Source organism: Grampus griseus (genome assembly GCF_964374135.1).
Source record: "Grampus griseus genome assembly, chromosome: 7".
Taxonomy (NCBI): domain Eukaryota; kingdom Metazoa; phylum Chordata; class Mammalia; order Artiodactyla; family Delphinidae; genus Grampus; species Grampus griseus.
The window spans coordinates 111,955,131-111,980,659 of record NC_139001.1 but is presented as its reverse complement, the minus strand read 5'-3'; the positions used below and the strand labels follow the sequence as shown (position 1 = coordinate 111,980,659).

General features: G+C 38.2%; 1 protein-coding gene across 1 annotated transcript in view; it reads left to right on the top strand.

The window, feature by feature from the left end:
* Positions 1-25,529, top strand: part of ARHGEF4 (Rho guanine nucleotide exchange factor 4) — a gene marked incomplete at both ends in the record, with an annotated part of 252,432 nt that overhangs the window by 115,788 nt on the left and 111,115 nt on the right. Inside the window, one exon of the mRNA XM_082657992.1 lies at positions 24,967-25,263. Coding sequence (XP_082514118.1) covers positions 24,967-25,263 — 297 coding nt within the window. The remainder of the gene's footprint in view (positions 1-24,966; positions 25,264-25,529) is intronic.

Sequence of the window (25,529 nt, the reverse complement as noted above, 5' to 3'; positions counted from 1 at the left end):
ACGGTGGGGATCATACCCACATATTACTCTGTAACTATCTCGTTTACTTTAATAATACGGCATGGGCTTCCCTGGTGGCGCAGTGGTTGAGAGTCTGCCTGCCAATGCAGGGGACATGGGTTCGAGCCCTGGTCTGGGAAGATCCCACATGCCGCGGAGCAACTAGGCCCGTGAGCCACAACTACTGAGCCTGCGCATCTGGAGCCTGTGCTCCGCAACAAGAGCGGCCGCGATAGTGAGAGGCCCGCGCACCGCGATGAAGAGTGGCCCCCGCTCGCCGCAACTAGAGAAAGCCCTGGCGCAGAAACGAGGACCCAACGCAGCCATGAATGAATAAATAAATAAATTAAATTAAAGTAATAATAATAATATGGCAAATACAGTCCTCCAGGGCTTTTATATACATTGTTCCCTAGTTGAAAGTCACATGCTATTTCATAGTATGGCTATATAGTATTTTAGTTAACTATTTTTTTATTGATTAACATTGAGGTAATTTCTAGTTTGGGGCCATTGTAAGTAATGCTGCAACACATCCTTGATCAGATGTCCGGAGGTATTGATGCTTTTATTTCTGCAGGATATAAAAGAGGGATTGCACAATCAAAGGGTACATGTGCTTTTTGTTTTTTAAATTAATTAATTAATTAATGGCTGCGTTGGGTCTTTGTTGCTGCGCGCAGGCTTTCCCTAGTTGCGGAGAGTGCAGGCTACTCTTCGTTGCGGTGCATGGGCTTCTCATTGCAGTGGCTTCTCTTGTTCTGGTGCACGGGCTTCAGTAGTTGTGGCACACGGGCTCAGTAGTTGTGGCTTACGAGCTCTAGAGCACAGGCTCAGTAGTTGTGGTGCACGGGCTTAGTTGCTCTGCAGCATGTGAGATCTTCCCGGACGAGGGATCAAACCCGTGTCCCGTGCATTGGCAGGCGGCTTCTTAACCACTGCGCCACCAGGGAAGTCCCAAAGAGTACATGTGTTTTTAATTTGAATAGATTTCAGGTTACTTTCTGAAATGATTGTGACCATTAACACATAGCAAGATATAAGAATGCCCACTTCCTGACATTTCTCCAACTTAGCTGCTCATTGCTCCTTTTAATTTTTGATTATCTGAAATACATAGAGAACTTGATTGAAAAATAAAGACATTATAGTGTTAGTTAATTCAGAGTAAAATCAAGTAGTAGAAAAAGATTATTAGGACTTAAATAATATAATCATAAAACTGACTTAACAGTGCTATACATACAAATGTATATGTGTATATATGTACACAGTGGAAAACAACATTCCCTTGAGATTGTCCCTGTGCTCAGGGGGTGTTGTCTAGGGGAGGAGCAGGTGCGGAGGGTTTCAGCAAACACCTGGACAGCCTGCTGTGTTTAGCAAGCAGTGAGGTGATTGTAAACTGCCCAGGAAAGGGTCAGGCATGAAGCAGGTACTGGATCAATGTTCATTCCTATTCCTCTTTGTATTTCAAATCTCACAGGAGGAGTGAGAAGCCCTCTTATGCTTGTGCATCAGAACATGTACAAAGGAAAGAGAGTGGCCGATACATGAACACAGGAAGGGAAGGTGGGGAAAGCTCTGAAACGTTTGCTCTAGGTGAAGCACTGGGCAGTAATGGACAGAAACTGAACTTAGAGCTAGGGCTGAGGCTCCATCTAGTGGTTGCTCCTGGGAGAGCAGGCTGTGATTGCAGGAGCAATTTGCAAGGAATTCAGCCGTGTTCCCATTTCTTCCTTCCACAATGCTCTTGAGACGCAAGAGTTCTTTTATTCCAAAACAACCATTCGTAACATTTTGTTAAATTTACTTCCAGATTTCACTCTATAAACAAATTTTATGTACTTAACATGGTTATGATCATGCCATCTATAGAGGCTTTAATTTTCCAAGATTTCACATCCTGCACTTTGTTTCTTTAAAGCTCTTTTAAGTTGAGAAATACAGAATCATACAGAAAAGCATAGTACACAAATGTGTAGATAATATATTTCTGTGAAAGAAACTCTGAGTAACCTCCACCTGAGTCAAGAAACACCACACTACTACCCTTCCTGCTCCGAGAATCCTTCCTCCTAACTGGCCCTAGCCTCTGTGCCAACTTCTATGATATTCACTTCCTTGCCTTCATTATAATTTTACTGCTTAACTTGCACCCCCAAACGATGTAGTTTACTTTTGCCTGTTTTTGAACTTTACATAAATACAACCATATGTATTCCTTTAAACCTTACCCATTCTGTTTGCTCTGATTATGTTAAGACTCATCCTTGTGGTGTGCATCTAAAGTTCTTTTATTTTCATCATTATGTACAATGACTTCAGATCAGCATACCACAATGTGTGTATCAGTCAGCTGGTCCTGCTAGGACAGTTCGTGCCCAGGTGCCTACTGCACGTGCACATGCATTTCTGTTGGGTGCACCTCCTAGGAGTGAAATGGCTGGGTCATTGGGGCATGCATATCTTCAGCTTTACTACACACTGCCAAATATTATTCCAAAGTGATTGTGCCAGTTTACACTCCCTCTGTAAGAGTTTCCTTTGCCCCATATTCTCATTAACGTTTGCTTGATGTTGTCAAGCAATTTTAGCCATTCTGCTCGGTGGGTAGAGGTGGTCCTAATTTGCATTTCCCCAATGTCTAAAGAGGCTAAGCACCCTTTAAATGCTTTTTGACAATTTGGATATTCTCTTTGGGGCTGTGTCTGACCTAATCTCTTGTCCATTTGTCAATGAGGTTGTCTTTTTCTTACTGACTGTACGTATTCTGGATACAATTGCATTGTTGGTTAATGTGCCACCGATATCATTTCCCACTCCATGGCTTGTCTTTTTCTTTCTTTGGTGGTATCTCTTGCTGAAGAGAAGTTCTTAATTTTAATGTTTTCAAGTGTATCCATCTACTCTCTACCCCCAGGTCATGACTAGAATCCCCTAAATTACCTTTTTTAAAGCTTTCGTGGACTTGTTTTTTACATTTAGGTCTCTGAGATGTCTAAAACTGAACTTTGTGTTCCATTGGCCTGTCTCTCCATCCCTGTGCCATTTCAGAGTCTTCATCACTGTAGCTGTATGTACTATTGCCGTCCAGGTGATCGCATCCTCTCGCCTTGTTCTTTTTCAATTTGATAGATATTTATTGAACACCAGCTGTGGGCCAGGCAATATTCTAGGCACTAGCATTGAAGAATCTATAAAGCTCTCTGTCCTCAAGAGAAGGGCAGGTGTGGCGAGGGTGAATAAATAGTTGGGCAAATAAGGTTATTTCAGATATTGAAAGGAGTACGAAAAATGAAATGTAATTAAGAAATTGAAAAGGTTAATGAGATGGGGACTCCCTTGGCTTAGAAGTGTGGAGTCTAACATTAGAGCCTCTCAGGTGGCCCTCTCAAGTCCAGCCCAACTTCTCAGTGTCCTGGAAGAATTCCCTCACCTACAGACAGCCATATCCTTTAGCCCTCCACAATGTTGGCTTACACTGGGGAGATCATAGCATACTTGTGTGTGTTTGTATGATGGAGAACAGGAGGAAGCAGTCCTCGGGGGTAAAAGGTGCTGTTTACATGTAGAGATTTCTTCCCTTTTCAATTTCAGGTGCAGGGGCAAAGAACTTATGATTCCAGGAAAAGCAATTTCTAGCATCTTATTGATAATCTTACTTGTACATAGATTGGTTTGCACTCCTGGCTTAGGGGGCTTAGAAGGAAACCAAGATCAAGGGGAAGCAAGAAGAGGAATAGCTGTGGGAGGGTGAGAGGAACAGGGGAACCTAGAAATTTAGAACACCTGTGCATGTTTTGTTCCCCACTCTGTTACTTACTAACTCTGAACCTTGGAATAAGACCACATCAGGACTCAGTTTCCTTAAATGTAAGGATGGGACTAGGTGATCTCTTAGGTCTCTGCTAGGTATAGCATCAACTTTATGAATGAATGCTGGGTAGTTTTCCTGACCTTCACCCGTACTCTTCTCTGACTGGGGTAGCAAGGATCCAAGGTGCTGTTTCTACTTAGATTTTAAATGAGGGTGGCAGGAGTACATTGTGAACATTTTCCAACCTTGAAAAATCTTTTGTATTCTAAAATTTATATGGAGAGGAACAGTCCCTAGAATAACTAAAACGATTTTGAAAAAACATAATAAAGTGAGAGGAATCTGCCTACTCAATATTAGTTAAGGCTACTCTATAAAGTATTCAAGATATTATGGTATTGGGGGAGGGATAGACACATATATCACTAGAAAAGAGTAGAGAACCCCAAAACAGACCAACACAAATATACTCAACTGGTTTCTAGGTGAAACAACAATTCAATGGAAGAACAATAGTCTTTTCAACAAACAGTGCTAAGGCATTTGGACATCCATGGGAAAAACAAACTCAACCTAAACGTCACACATTATTCAAAAACAACTCAAAATTGATTAATCACACATTCCAATGTAAAACATAACACTATATAGTTTTTAGAACAGGAGAAAGTCTTTGGGTCTAGAAGATAGTAAAGAGTACATCCATAATGGAGAAAAATGATAACTTGGACTACATTAAAATCAAAAAACTTTTGCTCTGCAAAGACTCTGGTAGGAGGATGAAAAGATAAGCTACACATTGGGGGGACTTTATTTGCCAACCACATATCCAACAAAGGAGTAGTTCTAGAATGTAAAAGAACTCTCAAAACTCAACAGTAAAAATACAAACAGTCCAACTAGAAAACAGACAAAAGACATTTCATCAAAGAGGATATACAGATGGCAAATGTGCACATCAAAAGACTAGTGATATCGTTAACCATCAAAGAAATGCAAATTTAAAACACAATCAGAATGATTAAAATAAAAATATATCAGAATTCCAAATACTGGTAAGGATGTGAAGAAACAGTATCTTGCACATTTCTGGTAGGAATGTGAAACAGTACAGTTACTCTGGAAAAAGGTCTGGTAGTTGATTATGAAGCTACACCTGGGTTTATCATATGACCCAGCAATTGCACACTCTTGTGTTTGTCTCAGGGAAACGAAACTTAATTTACACATAAACCTAATACATACATGTTCATAGCAGCTTTGTTCATAATAGCCCTAAACTGGAAACAACCCAGATATCCTTCTATGGGTGGATGGTTAACAAAGTGTGGTACATCCATATCATGGAATAGTATTATAATATAGTATAGTAGTAGTATTCCGTGGTATGAATAATAGTGAACTGTTGATTCATGCAACAATTTCAATGGATCTCCAGGGAATTACAATGAGCAGGAAAAAAGACAATACCAAAAGGTTATATATTATAGAAACCCATCCATATAACATTCTTAAAGTGAAAAAAATAAAGAGATGACGAATGTATTAGTCGTTGCCAGAGGTTAGAGGAGAGCCAAGTGGGTGAGGTTATAAAAGGATCCTGAAGTGATGACACTGTTCTGTATCTTGACTGTGGTGCTAGATACTTGAACCTACATGTGTGATAAAACTGCATAGAACTAAATATACCACACACACACAGGCACACACACAAATAACTGTGAAGGAAACAGGGAAATCTAAGTAAGGTCTGTCAGTTGTATCAGTGTTTCATCCTGGTTGTGATATTGAAGTGTACCATTGTGAGAATCTGAGTACAAAGTACACAGGATCTCTCTGTAGTATTTCTTACATCTGCATGAGTATCTACAATTATATCAAACTTAAAAGTTTAATTAGAGAAAAACATTTATACCATTAGTTTAATAGCTGCGTGGTATTCATTTATATGTAGGCATCATAATTGCTAACCAATTTTCTACTGTTTTGAACAGTTAGGCTGTTACAACTTTTTAAATAATGCCACATTGAACATCCTTGTAAATAAGCTTTGGGGAATGCTTTGTTCTCCCTGCTTTTGAGGGTAGGGTTTTTTGCCTTTTACTTTTAAAAAGTTATCAATATTATGCATGCACATAGTTATAAAGTGGTGCTAAGATAGTGCTTCTTAGAGTTTAAAGTGCATCTAGATCACCTGGGCTCTGTTGGGATATGGGTTCTGACTAGGTGTATGGGCGAGACCTGAGGACGCAGTTCTAACCAGCTTCCATGTGATGTGACACTGCTGATCTCCTCCACCCCCAACTCGGAATAATGAAGGGTTAGAAGACTTCCTTTGAAAACAAGATAGCTGCTTGGCTCGTCCCTCCCCCACCTAGAGACAATCAAGTTAGGTTTTAATAATAATTTTAAACTGCTGTTTTGATTTATTATTTAAGATGTTATCTATTAACCTCTAGTCATGGTAGTCATGAAGAATCAGCATCTCGAATTCCGTCCCCTCTGCATTCCTATCCTCCTAATATCTTTCCCACTTTATGGCTAAATCAGCAGCAAGTGTTTATATCATTGTGGGCGTGCAAATATTATTCAATGTAAAGCCAAGTAGTGGACTATAGTGACACTCCTTTTTTTTTTTTCTGGAGTTAATAATGGTTGCATTTCTCAAATGTATGATTTTCTGTAAGTCTGTCCTTAAACTTAACTCTCTCTCAGATCACATATAACCCATTTTCCAAATGTTCAAACATGTCAGTATTCTATCAAGTCTCTCCTTTCTCCTAGAGGCCTTCCTCCTGAAACCCTCTGACCTACTGCTGTAATTCCGATGACTTGTTCTCCAGGAATTCTGCATAACTTTCTTCTCTGATTTCCTGTTTCTTGGATCCTGTGTCTACCTTTACTCCTATATTGTGCTCAAAAATATCTCCCTGTAGCTTCCTAAGAAAAAGTACATAGGAGGTATAGATGTAGAGTTTTTCGCATGTCTGAAAAAAAAATCTTTTTTTTTTAACTTTTATACTTGGTGGATAGTTGGGCTTTGTGTAGAACTCCCAGTTGCAATTACTCTTCAAAAACCTGAAGGCACTGCTTCACTGTGCTCTAGTATCAAATGCTGCTGGTGAGAAGCATCATGATGTTGTTCCCAGCCATTTGTGTATGGCCTGGGTTTTTTTTTTTAATTTAGAAGCTTTTAGGGGTTTCTCTTTTATCCCTATTGTTGTTAAATATCTTATTGATAATCCCGGATGTGAGTTTCTTTTTATTCACTGTACCCATTCAGTCTAGATACTCAACCTTTACTACTGGGAAAAATATGTATTATTTACTTGATAATTTCCTTCCCTCCTTTCCCCCTGGAATTCATGTTAGAGGTTGTAACTCCTTGACAAGGCTCTAATATTCTTCCCATTTTCACATTCCCTCTCGTCATCTTTGATTTATTTATTTTTTTTTGGAAAGATTTTCTCAAGTTTATTTCCAACCCTCCTATTGAATTTTTCCATTGTTCATTGTTCTCTAATTTTATTTTGTAATAAAAAAGGCTTTTTTCTGATTCTATTAATTATCCATTCTCATTAAAAGGATTCCAACAATACATAAAAATATAGAGAACGTAAAAAATCCCCTGTAGGTTAATATTCAGAATATACAAACAGCTCATACAACTCAAAACCAAAGAAACAAACAACCCAATCAAAAAATGGGCAGAAGATATAAATAGACATTTCTCCAAAGAAGATATACAGATGGCCAAGAGGCACATGAAAGGATGTTCAACATCGCTAATTATTAGAGAAATGCAGATCAAAACCACAATGAGGTATCACTTCACACCCGTGTATACTCATATGCTGTTGGTGGGAATGTAAATTGGTACAGCCACTATGGAAAACAGTATGGCTGGCTGTTCCTTAAAAAATTAAAAATAGAGTTGCCATATGATCCAGCAATCCCAATCCTGGACATATATCCAAAGAAAACTCTAATTCAAGAAGATATATGCACCCCAGTGTTCAGAGCAGCACTATTTACAATAGCCAAGACATGGAAACAACCCAAGTGCCCATCAACAGACGATTGGTTTAAAAAGATACGGTATAGCTTTGTGACCACCTGGAGGGGTGGGATAGGGAGGGTGGGAGGGAGGGAGACGCAAGAGGGAAGAGATATGGGAACATATGTATAACTGATTCACTTTGTTATACAGCAGAAACTAACACACCATTGTAAAGCAATTATACCCCAATAAAGATGTTAAAAAAAAAAAGATATGGTATAGATATACAATGAAATATTACTCAGTCATGAGAAAGAATGAAATATTGCCATTTGCAGCACCATGGATGGACCTAGAGAATATCACACTAAGTGAAGTAAGTCAGATAGAGAAAGGCAAGTACTATATGATATCACTTATATGTGGAATCTAAAAATAATACAAATGAATCTATATACAAAACAGAAAGAGACTCACAGACATAGAAAACAAATTTATGGTTACCAAAGGGAAAATGGAGTCGGGGGGGAGGGATAAATTAGGAGTATGGGATTACCGGATACAAACTACTATGCATAAAATAGATAAACAACAAGGATTTACTGTATAGCACAAGGAACTATATTCAACATCTTGTAATAAACTATAATGGAAAATAATCTGAAAAAAATATATGTATCTATAACTGAATCACTTTGCTGTACACCTGAAACTAACACAATATTGTAAACCAGCTACACTTCAATAATAATTTTTTTTAAGCCCTGTAGTCATATGCCTTTGTGGTAGTCAACCTAACATTTAGGTGACCATCATTTTATTCTTCCTTTCATACAAACACACTGTAGCAAAGCCACACATACGATTTGATATAAACAGGCTCTCATTTGTGTTGTTTTATCACAGATGCTCTTCCTGCCCTCCTCCCACCTCAGTGTCACTGCACAGTGGCCTCCATTAGCATGTGCCTACCACCTAGTGAATGGCCTCTAGATTTTCTCCGTAGTCTTATAATCATAAACAGATGCATATACACGTGTACATGCATACACGCCTATACTAACACCGCAGACGCCCTTTCTGTGTCTTATACTCACCGCCTGACAACAATCACATTCATGAATGTGAATATCTCCACAGTACTTGTAGTTCTAAGTAATAGCTGCATAGTATTCCATGGTGTGAGTGTATCAGAATTTGCTCATTTCACCTGTAGATAGCTACACACTTTTTTTCCAGTTCCTGGCAGCTACAAATATTAATTTAGTAAACCCCATTTTATATAGAACCCTATAGATTGGGATATTTTAGTGAATACAGTCTCAGGAATGGCATTGCCAACGATTATAAGAATTTTAATAGGTTCCAGATTGCCTTCCAGAAAGGCCATACTAATTCATATTTCCAGTAGCTTTTTATATTTCTCCTCATCTCCATCAGTAATGAGCATTATAATCTTATAATTCTTGGGTTTGGTTTGATATTGCTGCTTATGTTTTAAATTCTTATTTTGATTCAATTTTTTTAGCACATATTTATTTAATTAGAGTTGCTTTTTCTTATTCCCTCTTATTCTTTTTTAAACTTTTATTTTAAAATAATTATAGAGTCACAGGAAGTTGAAAATTAATACAGAGAAGTCCAGTGTACCCTTTACACAGTTTCCCAAAGGTAACATCTTACATAACTACAGAACAACATCAAAGCCAGGAACTGACATTGGAAGAACGTGTGTGTGTGTGTTTCTGTGCCATTTGATCACATATGTAGATTCATGTGACAACCACCCCCAGCCAGATACATACTATTCCACCAGCCTCATGCTACTACCCTCTGCAGTCAAAACTTACTTCCCCTCCCCTAAGCAATTTCAACCACTAATCTGATCTCCATCTCTATGATTTTGTCATTTCAAAAATGTTACCTTTTGAGATTTGCTTTTTTCACTCAGCATAAATCCAGTGATTTTCATTGAGTTGTTGTGTGTATCCATTCCTTTTTATTGCTGAGTACCATTCCATGGAATGGCTTTACCATATTTTCCTTAACCAATTACCTGTTGAAGGACATTTGGGTCATTTCCAGTTTGGGGCTATCACAAATAAAGCTCCTATAAAGATTTTTGAACAGGTTTTTTTGTGGACAAAGGTTTTCATTCCTCTGGGGTAAATGTCCCATCAGTATGACTGCTGAGTTGTATGGTAAGTATATGTTTAGTTTTTTAAGAAAGTGCCAATTTTTTTCCAGAGTGGCTGTACCATTTTACATCCCCACCATCAACATATGAGAGATCTGGTTTTCTGCATCCTTGCCAACATTTGAAATTTTAGATGTATTTCATTTTAACTGTACTAATAAGCATGTCGTGATCTCATGATTCTGACATACATTCCATGAGGGCTAGTGATGTTGAACATTTTTCATGTACTTATTCACTGTCTTAGCTCGGGCTGCTATAACAAAATACCACAGACTCCAGCTTAAAAAACAACAGAAATTTATTTCTCACATTTCTGGAGGCCAGGAAGTCCAAGATAGAGGTATTAGCAGATTCAGTGTCTGGTGAGAACTCTCTTCCTAGACAGCCTCTTCACTGTAATGTCACATGGCAGGAGAGGGAAGGGAGCTTTCTGGGGCCTCTTTTATTAGGGCACTAATCTCATTCAAGAGGGCTCTACCCTCATGGCCTAATTACCTCCAAAGGCCCCGTATCCTCTATACCATCACCTTAGGGAGTTAGGATTTCAACATGTGAATTTGGGGGGACACAAATATTCAGCCTATAGCATTTGCCATACCCGTATATCTTCCTCAGTGAAAAGTCTCTTCATATTTTTGCTCATTCTCTAATTGAATTGTTGATTTTTACAGTGGAGTTTTGAGAGTTCTTTTTTATGAGGTATATTGGACATATAACATTGTGTAACTTTAAGGTGTACAACATGTTGATTTGATAGAATTATATATTGCATTTTATATTGCAATATGATTACCACTGTTAGCTAGCACCTCTATCATGTCACATAATTTTCATTTCTTTTTTGTTGTGATAACATTTAAGATCTAATCCCTTAGCAACGTTGCAATTTATAATACGGTATTGTTGACTATAATCACTATGCTGTGCATTAGGTCTCTAGGGCTTGTTCATCCTCTAGTTGCAAGTTTGTACCCTTAAACAAAATCTCCAAAATTACCCTGCCCCCTAGCCCCTGGTAACCACCATTCTACTCTCTGATTCTACAAGTTCAGCTTTTTTAGATTCCACATGTGACTGATACCATACAGTGTTTGTCTTTCTCTGTCTCACTTATCTCACTTACCCTAATGCCCTCGAGGTCCATCCATGTTGTCAGAAATGGCAGGATGTCCTCCTTTCTCGTGGCTGAAATATATACCACATCTTCTTTATCCATTCATTCATTGATGGACACTTAAGTTGTTTCCATATCTTGGCTATTATGAATAATGTTGTCAAGCATGGGAGTGCAGATATCTCTTTGATATCCCATTTCCATACCCTTTGGCTATATACCCAGAAGTGGGATTGCTTAATCATATGGTAGTTCTACTTTTAATTTTTTGAGCAACCTCTATATTATTTTTCATAGTAGCTGAACAAATTTACATTCCCACCAATAGTGCACAAGGGTTCCCTTTTCTTCATATCCTTACCAACACTTGTTATCTCTTATCTTCTTGATGATAGCTACTCTGATAAGTGTGAGGTTGTATCTCACTGTGGTTTGATTTTCATTTCCCTGATGATTAGTGATGTTGAGCATCTTTCCATGTACCTGTTGTCCACTTGTATGTCTTCTTTGGAAGAAATATCTGTTCAGTTCCTCTGCTTATTTTTCAATCAAATTGTTTGGTTCTTTGGTTACTGAGTTGTGTGAATTCTTTACATATTTTTGATATTAACTCCTTATACAATATATGGTCTGCAAATATTTTCTACTCTTTTGTAGGTTGCCTTTTCATTTAGTTGATTGGGTTTTTTGTTTGTTTTTGCTGTGCAAAAGCTTTTCAGGGCTTCTCTGGTGGCGCAGTGGTTGAGAGTCCGCCTGCCGATGTAGGGGACGCGGGTTCGTGCCCCGGTCCCGGAAGATCCCACATGCCGTGGAGCGGCTAGGCCCGTGAGCCATGGCCGCTGAGCCTGTGCGTCCGGAGCCTGTGCTCCGCAACGAGAGAGGCCACAACAGTGAGAGGCCCACGTACCGCAAAAAAAAAAAAAAAAAAAAAAAAAAAAAAAGCTTTTCAATTTGATGTAGCCCAGACTTTTGCTTTTGTTGCTTATGCTTTTGGTGTCATATCCCAAAATCATTACCAAGACCAATGTCAAGGAGCTTCTTCTTTGTTTTCTAAAAGTTTTACTGTATTCGGACTCATGTATTTTTGTTTTTTGGGGTTTTTTTTCCCCTCACAGTTCTGGGGTCTGGGAAATCTAAGATCAAAGTGCCAGCCCATTCAGTTTTTGGTGAGGGCTCTCTTCCTGGTTTGCAGGCAGTCACGTTTCCAGTCTTATGTTTATGTGTTTAATCCATTTCAAGTTAATTTTGTGAGTAGTGTAAGATGGGGTCCAATTTCATTTTTCTGCATGTGGTTATTTAGTTTTCTAGATAGATATCCTTTGTTGAAGTGTATCAGGGTAATTCTGGCCTTGTAAAATGAATTTGTAAGTATTCTCTCTTCTTCAATTTTTTGGAAAGTTTAAGAAGAATTGGCATTAATTCTTATTTAAATGTTTGGTAGAATTCTCCTTTGAGACCAACTGGTTGTGAGCTCTTTTGTGTTGGGAAATATATGATTTGGTCTGTTTAGATTTTCTATTGCTTCATGATTCAGTCTTGGTAGGTTGTATGATCTAGGAATTTATCCATTTTCTTTAGGTTATTCAATTTGGTTACATATAACTGTCAATAGTAGTCTCTGATGATCCTTTGTATTTGTGTGGTATCACCTGTAATATCAACTCTTTCATTTCTGATTTTATTTATTTGAGTCTTTGCTCTTCTTTTCCTAGTTAGTCTAGCTAAAGGTTTGTCAATTTTGTTTATCTTTTCTAAAAAATAACTTAGTTTCATGACCTTTTCTATTGTTTTTCTGGTCTCCATTTCATTTATTTATGTTCTTATCTTTGTTATTTACTTCCTTCTGATAATTTGGGCTCAGTTTGTTGTTGTTCTTTTTCTGGTTCCTTGAGGTATAAAGTTATGTTGTTTATTTGAGATCTTTTTTCTTATTGTAGGTATTTATCACTGTAAATTTCCCTCTAAGAACTGCTTTTGCTGCATCCCCTAGGTTTTGGTGTATTGTGTTCCATTTTCCTTTCTTTCAAGATATTTTTATTTCAATTTTTATTTCTTCTTTGACCCATTGGTTGTTCAGGACTGTGTTGTTTAATTTCCACATACTGATATGTTTTGATTTTCCAGTTTTCCTTCTGTCATTTATTTATAGTCAAACTATTGTCTAGAAAGATATCTGGTAATATTTCAATCTTCTTAAATTTCCTAAGACTTTTTTTTGTGACTTATCATATGATCTATCCTGGAGAATGTTCTGTGTATGCTTGAGAGCAATGTGTATTCTGCTGCCATTGGATGGAATGTTATGAATATGTTTGTTTGATCCATTTGGTCTAAAGTATAGTTCAAGTCCAAAATTTTCCTATTGATTTTATCTTTTCTAAAAAGATAAACACTGGAGTCTCCTATCCTACTATTGTATTATTTTCTACTTCTCCCTTCAGATATGTTACTTATCGCCTTAGTATATTTAGCTACTCCAGTGTTGGGTGCTTTATACTTATGACTGTTATATCTTCTTCATGAATTGACCCCTTTACCATTATAATATGACCTTCTTTATCTCTTATTACAATTTTTAGCTTAAAGTTTATTTTGTCTGATATAAGTATAGCTACCCTGCTCTCTTTTGATTTCCACATGCATGGAATATCTTTTTTCATCCCTTCTCTTTGAGCCTATGTGACCGTAAATCTGATTGAGTCTCTTGTAAGCAGCATATATTTCTTTCTTTTTTAATCCATTCAACCACTCTCTGCCTTCTGATTAGAGAATTTAATCTATTTACATTTAGAGTATTTACTGATAGGAAAGGACTTATTAATCCAATTTTGTTAATTGCTTCCTAGCTGTTTTGTAGTTCCTTTGTTCCTTTCTTCCTCTCTTTCTGCCTTCCTTTGTGAATGGATGATTTTTCATAATGGTATGCTTTGATTCCCTTCTCTTTATCTTTTTTGCATCTACTATAGGTTTTTGCTCTGAGGTTAACATGAGGCTTACATAAAACATCTTATAGGTAAAACATTCTCTTCTATGCTGATAACAACTTCAATCATATACAAAAACTCTATGCTTTTATTCACTCTCCCTTTATGTTTTTGATATCATAATTTACTTATTTTTATATTGTATTTTTATTAACAAATTATTGTAACTTTAGTTAATTTTTATACTCTTGTCCTTTAACTTTTATACTGGATTTAAATGGTTAATACACCACAATATTACAGTATTAGAGTGTTCTGAATTTGACTGTATCTTTAACTTTACCAGTTAAAGTGTACCAGTGTGTTGTACATTTTCATATGTTTTCATGTTACTAATTAGCATCCTTTCATTTCAGCTTGTGGAATTCCTTTCTACATTCTTATAAGGCAGGTCTAGTGACGATCAATTCCCTCAGCTTTTGTTTTTTGTGGGAAAGTCTTTATCTCTCCTTCATTTCTGAAGGATGACTTTGCCAGGTAGAGTATCCTTGCTTGGCAGTTTCTTACTTTCAACACTTTGAATACATCATCCCACACTCTTCTGGCCTATAAAGTTTCTGCTGAGAAATCCGCTAGTAGCCTTTTGGGGGTTCCCTTGTAAGTTACAAACTTCTTTTCTCTTGCTTCTTTTAAGATTCTCTCTTTGTCTTTGATTTTTAACAGTTTTAATATAATATGTCTTGGAGAGGTTCTATTTAAGTTGACTTTGTTTGGTGACTTGTAGGTTCATGAATTTGGCTATCCAAATCTTTCCCCATATTTGGGGAATTCTCAGCCATTATTTCTTTAAATAAGCTTTCTGCCCCCACTCTCCCTCTCTTCTCCTTTTGGAACTCCAATAATTCACAAATTGGTTCTTTTGAGGTATCTGATGGATCATATAGTTTTCCTTCATTCTCCTCTAACTGGATAATTTCAAAGTTCCTGTCTTCTGTCTCACAGATTCTTTCTTCTGCTTGATCCATCCTGCTGTTGATGCTTTCTACTGCATTTTTCATTTCATACGTTGTATTTTCCACTCTGAATTTCTGTTTGGTCCTTTTTATTTTTTTAGATATAACTGACATACAACATTATATTAGTTTCAGATGTACAACATAATGATTCAATATGTGTATATATTGTGAAATGATCACCACAATAAGTCTAATTAACATCTGTCACCATACACAGTTACAGAATTTTTTTCTTGTCATGGGAACTTTTAAGATCTACTCTCTTAGCAACTTTCAAACATGCAATACAGTATTATTAACTGTAATTGCCCTGGTGTATATTATATCCCCATGGCTTATTTATTTTATAGCTGGAAGTTTGTACCTTCTGACTCCCTTCACTTCTTTCACCCACCTCTCCATCCCCCACTTCTGGCTACCACCAATCTGTTCTCTGTATCTATGAGCTTTTGTTTTTAGATTCAACATATAAGTGAGATCATAAAATAAATCATAAATCTTTCTGTCTGACTTATTTTTAAAATTTAGTATAATGCATTCAAAGTCCATCTATGTTGTCACAAATTGCAAGATTTCATTCTATTTTATGGCTAAATAATATTCCATTGTGTATATACATATACCACATTTTCTTTATCCATTCATATATCAATGACACTTTGGTTGTTTCTATATCTTGGCTATTGTAAATAATGCTGCAGTGAACACAGGGGTGCATGTATCTTTTCAAGTTAGTGATTTCATCTTCTTCGAATACCCAGAGGTGGAATTTCTGGTTCAGATGGTAGTTCTAATTTTAATTTTTTGAGGAACTTCTATACTGTTTTCTGTGGTGACTGTACAAGTTTACATTTCCACCAACAGTGCACAAGGGCTCCCTTTTCTCCACAACCTTGCCAACACTTGTTATTTCTCATCTTTTTGATGATTCTGACAAGTGTGAGATGATATCTCATTGTGGTGTGGATTTGCATTTCCCTGATGATTAGTCTGTTGAGCATCTTTTCATGTACCTGCTGGCCATCTGTATGTCTTCTTTGGAAAAGTGTGCATTCAGGTCTTTAATCAAATTGTTGTTGGGCTTTTTTGTTTGTTTTTTGTTTTTGAGCTGTATGAGTTCTTTATATATTTTGGATATTAACCCCTTATCTGGTATATTATTTGCAAATACTTTCTCCCATTCAATAGGTTACCTTTTCATTTCATTGATGGTTTCCTTTGCTGTGCAGAAACTTTATAGTTTGATATAGTCCCACTTGTTAATTTCTGCTTTTGTTCCTTTGTGTTTGGTGTAAAATCCAAAAAAATCTTCACCAAAACCAATGTCAAGGAGCTTACTGCTTATGTTTTCTTCTAGGAGTTTTATGGTTTCGGGTTGTACATTCAAGCCTTTAATCCATTTTGAGTTGATTTTTGCGTATGGTGCATGATATTCTTTTGCATGTGGATGTCCAGTTTCCCAACACCATTTATTGAAGAGACTGTCCACCCCACCATATATTCTTGGCTCCTTTGTCATAAATTAATTGCTCATACATGAGTGAGTTTATTTCTGAGCTTTCAATTCTGTTCCGTTGATCTATGTGTCTTTTTTTATGTCACTAATGTTTTGATTACAATACTTTGTAATATAGTTTGAAATTAGGAAGCACAATGCCTCTAGCTTTGTTCTTCTTTCTTAAAATTGCTTTGGCTATTTGGGGTCTTTTGTTGCTCCACACAAATTTTAGGATTATTTGTGCTATGTCTGTGAAAAAAGCTATTGGAAGTTTGATAGGTATTGCATTGAAACTGTAGATTGCTATAAGTAGTGTGGCCATTTTAACAATATTAGTTCTTCTAACCCATGAGCACAAAACATCTTAACATTTATTTGTGACATTTATCTTCTTTGATTTCATTCATCAAATTCTTATAGTTTTCAGTGAACAAGTCTTTCATCTTCTTAGTTATATTTATTCCTAGGTATTTTATTCTTTTGATGCAATTGTAAATAAGAATGTTTTCTTAATTTCTCTTTCTGCTAGTTTGTTATTAGTATATAGAAATGCAACATATTTCTGTATATTTTGTATCCTGCAACTTTACTGAATTCATTTATTAGTTCTAAAAGTTTTTGGTGGAGTCTTTAGGGTTTTATATATATAACATCAACTCATCAGCAAATATGACAGTTTTACTTCTTCCTTTCCAATTTGAATGCCTCTTATTTCTTTTTCCTGCCTAATTTCTGTGGCTAGGACTTCCAATACTATGTTGAATAAAAGTGATACAAGTGGGCATCTTTGTCTTGTTCCTGATCTTAGAGGAAAATCTTTCAACTTGTCACCATTGAATGTGATGTTTACTGTGGGCTTGTAATAGATGGTCTTTATTATGTTGAGGTATGTTCCCTCTATACCCACTTTGTTGAGAGTTGTTTGGTTCCTTTTTTAATTAATGATTTTTATCTTTGTTAAACTTCTCATTTTGTTCATGTATTGTTTTCTTGATTTTGTTGAATTATATTTCTGTGTTTTCCTGGGGCTCATTGAGTTTCCTTAAAAACTATTTTGAATCTTTATCAGGTAAATTGCAGACTTCTATGTCTTTGGGATAGGTTACTGGAATATTACTGTGATCTTTGGTGGTGTCATGATTCCTTGATTTTTCATGTTCCTTGATTTTTTGTGTTGCTATCTTCAAGTTGAAGTAGCGGTCACCTCCTCCAGTCTTTTCTAACTGCCCTCAGGAGAGAAATACCTGCTGTCAGGCCTGCTAGTGATTCTGAGGTTTTCTCAGACCTTCTATGAACATACCTGTTCCATGCTTCTACTCCCTCTTCTGGAAGATTTCATAAGTTTTTATGCCTTCTACTGATCCTGCAAAACACCAGCTGGTGTGACAGTCTCCCTTTTGTTTTCTACAAGGTGACACTAAGACTCAAATTTGTGCTTTCTTCCAGACCTACAGATTCAGGCTGGTTTTACTCAGGTGCTCACTAGCCAGCCACTTTTTCCATCTTTTTTATTTCAGCCTACCTATATCATTATATCTGAAATGAGTTTCTTATAGCCTGAATATAGTTGGCTGTTGTTTTTAATCCATTTTGCCCTTCTCTGTTTTTAATTGATCTTTTTATATATACTATTTACCATTTATATTTAAAGTAATTGTTAGGGCTTAAGTCTGCCTTTTTATTTTTCATTATTTTTGTTTCATATTTATCATTTCTGTGTTCTTTTTCTGCAGTTTTATACATTATTTGAGTATTATTTTAGAATTCCATTTTTATGTATTATAGCTTACTTGAGTCCCTTTTTATAATTTTTTTAGTGGTTGCTTTAGGTATTACATTCTACATATACAACTTATCATGGTCTACTGGTGTGGACACTTTACCAGTTCAAGTGAAATGTAGGAACCTTACCTCCCTTTAAGTCCTTTTACCTTACCCTGTTTATAATTGTCTTAAATATTTCCTCTAAATAGATTGAGAACTACATCAGACAATGTTATAATTTTTGCTTTGAGCATCAAACATAATTTAGAAATCTCAAGAGAAGGAATGTCTGTTGTTTTTACCCATATTTTTACTGTTTACATTGTCCTTTTTTTCCCAATGTTTGTTGCAAGATGCTTTCTTTTATCATCTGTTTCAAAACTTCCTTTAGTCATTTTTTAAAGGTATATCTGATGGCAACAAATTCTCTCAGTTTCCTTCCTCTGAGAGTGTCTTGATTTTTTCCTTCATTTCTGAAGAACATTTTCACTGGATATAGGATTCTGCATTAACAATTGTTTTCTTGATGAGTGACTCTTGAAAATGTTGGGCCACTTCTTTCTGGTCTTCATGGTTTCTGATAATGTCATTTAAATAGCTTTTCCCTTACAGGAAAGGTGTCTTTTCTATCTCGCTGCTTTCAACATTTGTCTTTTTTGTCCTTAGATTTCAGAAGTTTGATTATGAAGTTTCTTCATGTAGATTTCTTTGAGTTCGTCTAATTTCAGATCTGTAGTTTCATGTCTTTTGCCAAATTTTGGAAATTTTTAACTATTATTTCTTTGACTACATTTTCACCCCCACTTACTTTCTTCTCTCTTTTTTGGATTCCAGTACCCTAGTGTTTGATCTTTCTTTATCTTTCACAGGGCCTTGAGCCTTTTTTTTTTCAGTTTGTTTTCTCTTTTTTGTTTATATTGTGTAATTTCTATTGTTCTATCTTCAAGTTCAGTGATCCTCTGTCCTCTCCATTCTCCCATGAGCCCATTCATTGAATTTTTAAATTTCAGTTATTGCATTTTTCAGTTTTATAATTTCTAGTTAGTTATTCTTTATATCTTCTATTTTATTGTTAAGATTTTCTATTTTCTGAGATCTTCTATTTTTCCATTTGTTTTAAGGGTATTTGTATTTCTTGTTGAAACATTATTTGATGGCTACTTTAAAATCTTTGTCAGATAATTCCAGCATCTTCTCAGTGTTGGCATCTGTTGACTGTTTTTTCTTATTCAAGTTGAGATTTTCTCTAATCCTGGTATAACTAGTGAATTTCTGTTTTATTCTGGATATTTGGGGTAGTATGTTTTGAGTCACTGTATCTTATTTAAATCTTCTGTTTTGCAGACCACTTCTAACACCACCCCAGTAGGGAAAAGTGGGCACTGCTTCATTACTGCCCGGTGTAGGTGAAATACCAGGTTCTTTTTTTGGCCTCTATTGACAACCTGTTGCAGGAAGGGGTGTCTCATTACTGATGGGTGGGAACAGGAGTTGAGGTTCTCTACTATAACTCCACTGACACCTCCATGGTTCAGAGGGAGACCTGTTAATGTTCCCCATGGGGTAGGAAGACTTTGTTAATGCTAGATGGTGGTGAAAGTCCTGGCTTTCTACTAGGTCTCCTCCTACATCACCCCAGTGGGGCAGGGGAGGGATGCCTCACTGCCCTGCATGGAAGACACCATGGGAGAGAGCCCCATTACCACTGGAAGGGGATCAACATCCCAGCTACCCTCTAGGCCTTCCTGACACCATTTGGCTGGGAGAAAATTGTGCCTCATTATAGATAGATGAGGTCAGAAGTTCCCACTTGTGCTTTGGTGAGGAAGGCAGGGAATGAGGGGATGTTGCATGCTAGAGTAGGGCAGTTCTTATCTAAAAGTTTTCTGTCTTGCTAGTCTGCTCCTCTGGGTAGAGAAAGCAGGCTTTTGTTGGGACTTTATGCCTGTGCCTAGTGGTATTTCCAGGTTGCAACTTTCTCCAGGACCTATATATGAGGACCTATATATGAAGTGGAATATATGATGCAGAGAAAACTTAGGGAACTCACTGGTGTGTTGTTCCTTGCATTCTAGGATCCCTAGCTGGTGTACCTTCTTCTCTCTACCATTCAGAGTCTTCATTTTTTTTTTTTTTTTTTTTTTTGCAGTACGCGGGCCTCTCACTGTCGTGGCCTCTCCCATTGTGGAGCACAGGCTCCAGACGCACAGGCCCAGCGGCCATGGCTCATGGGGCTAGCCGCTCCGCGGCACGTGGGATCTTCCCAGACCAGGGCACAAACCCGTGTCCCCTGCATTGGCGAGCGGACTCTCAACCACTGCACCACCAGGGAAGCCCCAGAGTCTTCATATTTTTGTTTCATATATAATGTCTCAAGATTTTAGCTGTACTTAGTGAGACAAATAGGGAGAAGTATGTCAGCCAGTCTGCTACCCCAGAATCTGGATCCTCTGGTTCAATTATTCGAAATTATAAGTGTCTGGTGTTTTAAGTTGGCTGGCAATTTGAGGAGGAGAGAGGGGAAATGCAAAAGAGAGTATGCATAGTAACTAGGCTGAACCTGCTAAGGGAGGTTACCTGAGGGCCACAGTTTCACACAGACTTTAAACCAAAACCTCTGTGTGTTTCCCTAGGACTTGCCCCTGTCCTGCATAGTCTCTGATAACTCCTTTCTTTTAGATAGCATCCTATGCTGGGCTAAATCATTTGCCCTTTCTGCATCCACTTACCCTGTGCTATACAGTTGGTCCTTATTGGTTATCTGTTTTATGTATACGATAGTAGTGTGTATCTGTTAATCCGAAATCCCTAGGTTATCCCCTGCCCCTTTCCCATTTGGTAACCATGTTTGTTTTCTATGTCTGTGAGCCTATTTCTGTTTTGTAAATAAGTTCATTTGTACCATTTTTTAGATTCCACATATGAGTGATACCATATGGTATTTGTCTTTCTCTGTCTGACTTACTTCACTTAGTATGATAATCTCTAGGACCACCCATATACCATCTACTTTTAATCTATGTAAAGAAAGCTTATGCATTTATATGTCTTTATCATCTGGAGAGCTGGGACTCTGTTTTGTACATCTTCGAGTTCCCATTGCTTAAAAAATTCCATGGCAGCAAGCTTCGTTCTGTTCTATGCTGAATCTCTAGCATTTGCAGTGCTGTCTGGCATATACCATGTGCTCAAGAAAGGCTTGAGAAAGTCAGGAAGTTGACTACCTATTGGAACTCTTCTTTATTCTGAAAATTCTCATTTCATAAGACAATGTATACATACCTTGCACTATGTGGTAATGGATTTTGATCTGTCTTGCCTGTGTTGGCTGATGGAATGACATTAAACACATTAGGAGAACACCTTGTTCATTTGTGGGTAACAAGGTTACTTTACCGGGATGCAAGCTGAATAAACTGAATCTGTGTTGCCCAACACTACAAAGAGAATTTGTAGAAATTTTTCCCAATAAAAATGAAAAAAGCCTCCCCAAAATAATGAAAAATCATAGAATGAGTTGAATGCTAAGTAGTATTTTTGTAGTGACGTTCTCAGGTGGGATCTGAAAATAAATCATTCTGGAGAGACAGGACTCCATCACCACCTCAGCCATCTCAGCCCTGTCTACTTATTAACAAAAACAATAATATTGGCTACTATATATTGATGTATTGAATGTGACAGGCATTATACTATTGTTTTATGTGTACTATCTCATTTAATTCTCATAACACTTCTGAGGGTATCAGTATTCCCATTTTACAGATGAAGAAACAAAAGGGGATTAAGGAAACTTACTTGCCCAAAGTCACACTGCTGGTAAGAGCCAGAGCCAGGATTCAAACTCAGCTTACCTAACCGCAATGTCTGCTCCCTGACCCTCCACCCTAGGACACACAGGAGCACCAGAACAGCCTGATCGCCTTGCCTCTCTCTTATTTGCCTGTCTCTCCAGCACACTGATTCTCAATCGGAGAATTCCACCTTGCATCAGAATCCCTTAAGTGGGCATTTCCCACCCCCAGAATTTCTAATCTGCAAGTCTTGATGGGCTTTATAAGTCTGCAGCTCTAGCAAGTTCCCAGGAGTAGGAGTTACCTGTTGCTGTAGAACCATCTGAGTAAGCTTGGGCTCATGGTCTCTCACAAGCTGTAGTCACTATGTTGGCAGGGGCTGTGCACAGCTCAAGGTCGGACTGCAGGATGTCTTGCTTCCACACTTGCTCAGGTGGCTGTTGACAGGCCTCAGATCCCCGCTGGCTGTTGGCTAGAGACATCAGTTCCTTGCCACATGAGCCTTTCCATGGCCCTGTTTACAGTATGTCATCTGGCTTCTCCCAGAGCAAGGGGTCCATGAGAGGCACCCCCAAATGGAAGCCACAACCTTTTTATGACCTAATCTTGGAAGTGATATCCCGTCATTTCTTCCAAAGTCTATTCATTAGAAGTGAGTCACTACGTCCAGCTCACACTCAAGGGGAGGAGCTCATAAAAGGGCCCCCATCAAGGTGGTAAAGTCTTTTGATGGCCATCTTAGAGGCTGCCCACCATACTGGGTGCTGCTGGTGGCTTTACAAATACTGCTCTAATTAATGGCCTTAGAACAAAGACCTTTTTTCCTGAGAAAATCACAGTTCCTTGGTGAGTAAATAGATATATTGCCCTAGTAGCACCCCCAAGGTGGAGAAGTTGGAAGAGAGGAGAGCTCTTTTCCATCAGAAAGGCAGAAAATAAAGGACACTTAGGACACCATTCACCAGCCAGAATTCTCTCTAAAGGCCCATAACCAAGCTATGAAAATGATCATGTTCTAAAATTCTGATAAAGAAAAAGTTGAGGATAAAACTATCACTGATGGCATCAAGAGGTCCCAGCCAACAACTCCGGTACAGGCTGGCAGAAACCTAGGGGATGGTGCATTGAAAAAGTCCAAGTTTTCTTTTGTTTGAAAATAAGTGAGCTCATCTCTAGTGGCAGTAAGCACGTTCCTGTGGAAGCCCCAGCTTGAGGGTGGCTTGGCTTCCTTCCAGGCAGCTCTATGTCATTTACTCACTGAAAGCCTTAGGAGGACAGCTTCTTTACGTACTGTACATAAAATGCACCAGAGAGTCTCGCATAAAGATGTGCTCATTAACATCCATTCCCTCTGTGGGGACTTTGAGAGTTATAAACGAGTCTAAGGTGTGGTCCTTGCTTAGTTATGGAGTTGTTATTTCCACCTATGAAACAACAGGAATTTTTACAATGTAGAAGCATGAAAAGGACATGGGATTTAGAATCAGAAGAATACAGCTGACCGTTAGCAATGTGGGGGTGAGGAGCGCCTACCCTCTGTGCAGTGGAACATCTAAATATACAGTAACTTAACTGTCAGCCCTCCATATCCACAGTTCCACATCCAGAGATTCAACCATCCATGGATCCTATTTGCTATTGAAAAAAATCTGCAAGTGGACCCATGCAGTTCAAACTCATGTTGTTCAAGGGTCAACTGTATAATGACACACAGAGCTGTGTGAACTCAGGCAATCACTTAAGCTCTCTGAGTTTCTATTACCTTATTTATAGGATATGGATAATATGCCAGCTGTTTCTAGCTCACAGTGGAGTTGAGGGGAGGGAACTAAGTAAAAGCACTTTTTAAACTTAGAGCAATATTTGGGTGCTAAAAAAAATACACAGTGATTCTCGGCTTTGGATGCATATTAGAATCACCCAGCAAGCTTTGAAAAGTCCCAGTTCCCAGGCTGTACACCAAACCATTATGTACTAATTATGTCTCCCCTTCCTCCTCTGCCTCCTTCTCTTTCTCCATATATGTGTGTGTCTGTGTGTCTGTGTGTATGTACATAGCCTCTTGAAATAGTCAAGAGAAATTTCACTTGTGTTTCCACCAAATTGTATACACAAAGTGCTTGGGAATGACATTCCAAAGAGGTGCTGTGAAGGAGGTGTCCACTGGGGTGGGACTGGGGATGGAGGGTTGTTAGGCTCGAAGAACACATGGGAAGAAAGGTTTCCTCTCCCAGGGTGATGGGTTGATTTCAAAGGACAGAGAGATGGATGGTTGTGCAACACGAAGACAAAGTATTCTGTTAGTGTGGACAAATTTTACTTTGAAATTCAGTTAGGTTGCCTGAGTGGATAACTGCAACCCGGGACAAAGTGAAGGCAGCACAGGCGCCTAAGGAAGGTTCAGCGCGAGTACGTCTAGTTAATGTCCGTGCCAAGACAGAAGGAGTAACAAGTGCCTGAGTGTGTTTCTGTTCAAATTCTGTTCTCAGGCAGTATTGTTTAGGCAAGAGCTTTTTGCCCCAGCCACTGACCCTTAAAAAGTGTTCCTAATGAGCATGCCAAGTTCAGTAATTACTTTCAAGACCTAATTCTTTGATCAAGGTAGAAGACTTGATTTTTTTGAAATAGTCTTGAAAGTAGAAATTTTAACAGAATTTAACAGAAACAACGTTTGGTTTGTTTCTGATCTCCACATTTTCCAAAATTACTGTGAACAAAGTACTTCACTGGCATCTGTATTTTAGGGATTAACCAAAACATGGGTTTATACCCAAAAGAAACTAAACAGAGAAAGGACACTGTGCTCACTTGCTACGTTCTCCTCTCTGTTCTATAGAACCACATGCCGTGGGAAGAACAACCAGGCAAGAAGCCCAGTTGCTCCCGCAGTCTGAAAGCTTTTCACACTGAGCCAGCTCAGGGGCCATTCTCTACTGCTGAGACGGGGACATGGAGCCTCCCCTTCATCTCCGCAGAGGACGTCCCCAGGGAGACTCCTTCACAACCCAGGAGCACCTCTCAGCACTCGCACATCAGTTTAGATGACCTGTGGCTGGAGAAGATGCAGAGGAGGAAGTTGAAGAAGTTGGCCCAGTTTGAAAGGAAGATGCATGCATGTAAAGATGGAATCCAAGTAAGCTGCTCACATGCCATCGTCATCAGACTTGGCCTGGTACCCCCTCTTCCAGTGCAGCTGCCTGCCTTTCCTGTCCCCTGCCCACCTCTGCCCTATACAGCCTGCAGGAGAGACGCTGCATAGTCATGTGTCTGAGAGCCACAGAGGCTGTGGCTCCCTCTTCCCTCTCTGCAGTCTGGCCCTGTGCAAAGGCAATGGGGCAGAACTGAAGACGGCGGGGCCTGTCCTCAAGCCCTTTCCATAGTAATTACCATTCAGTGAGG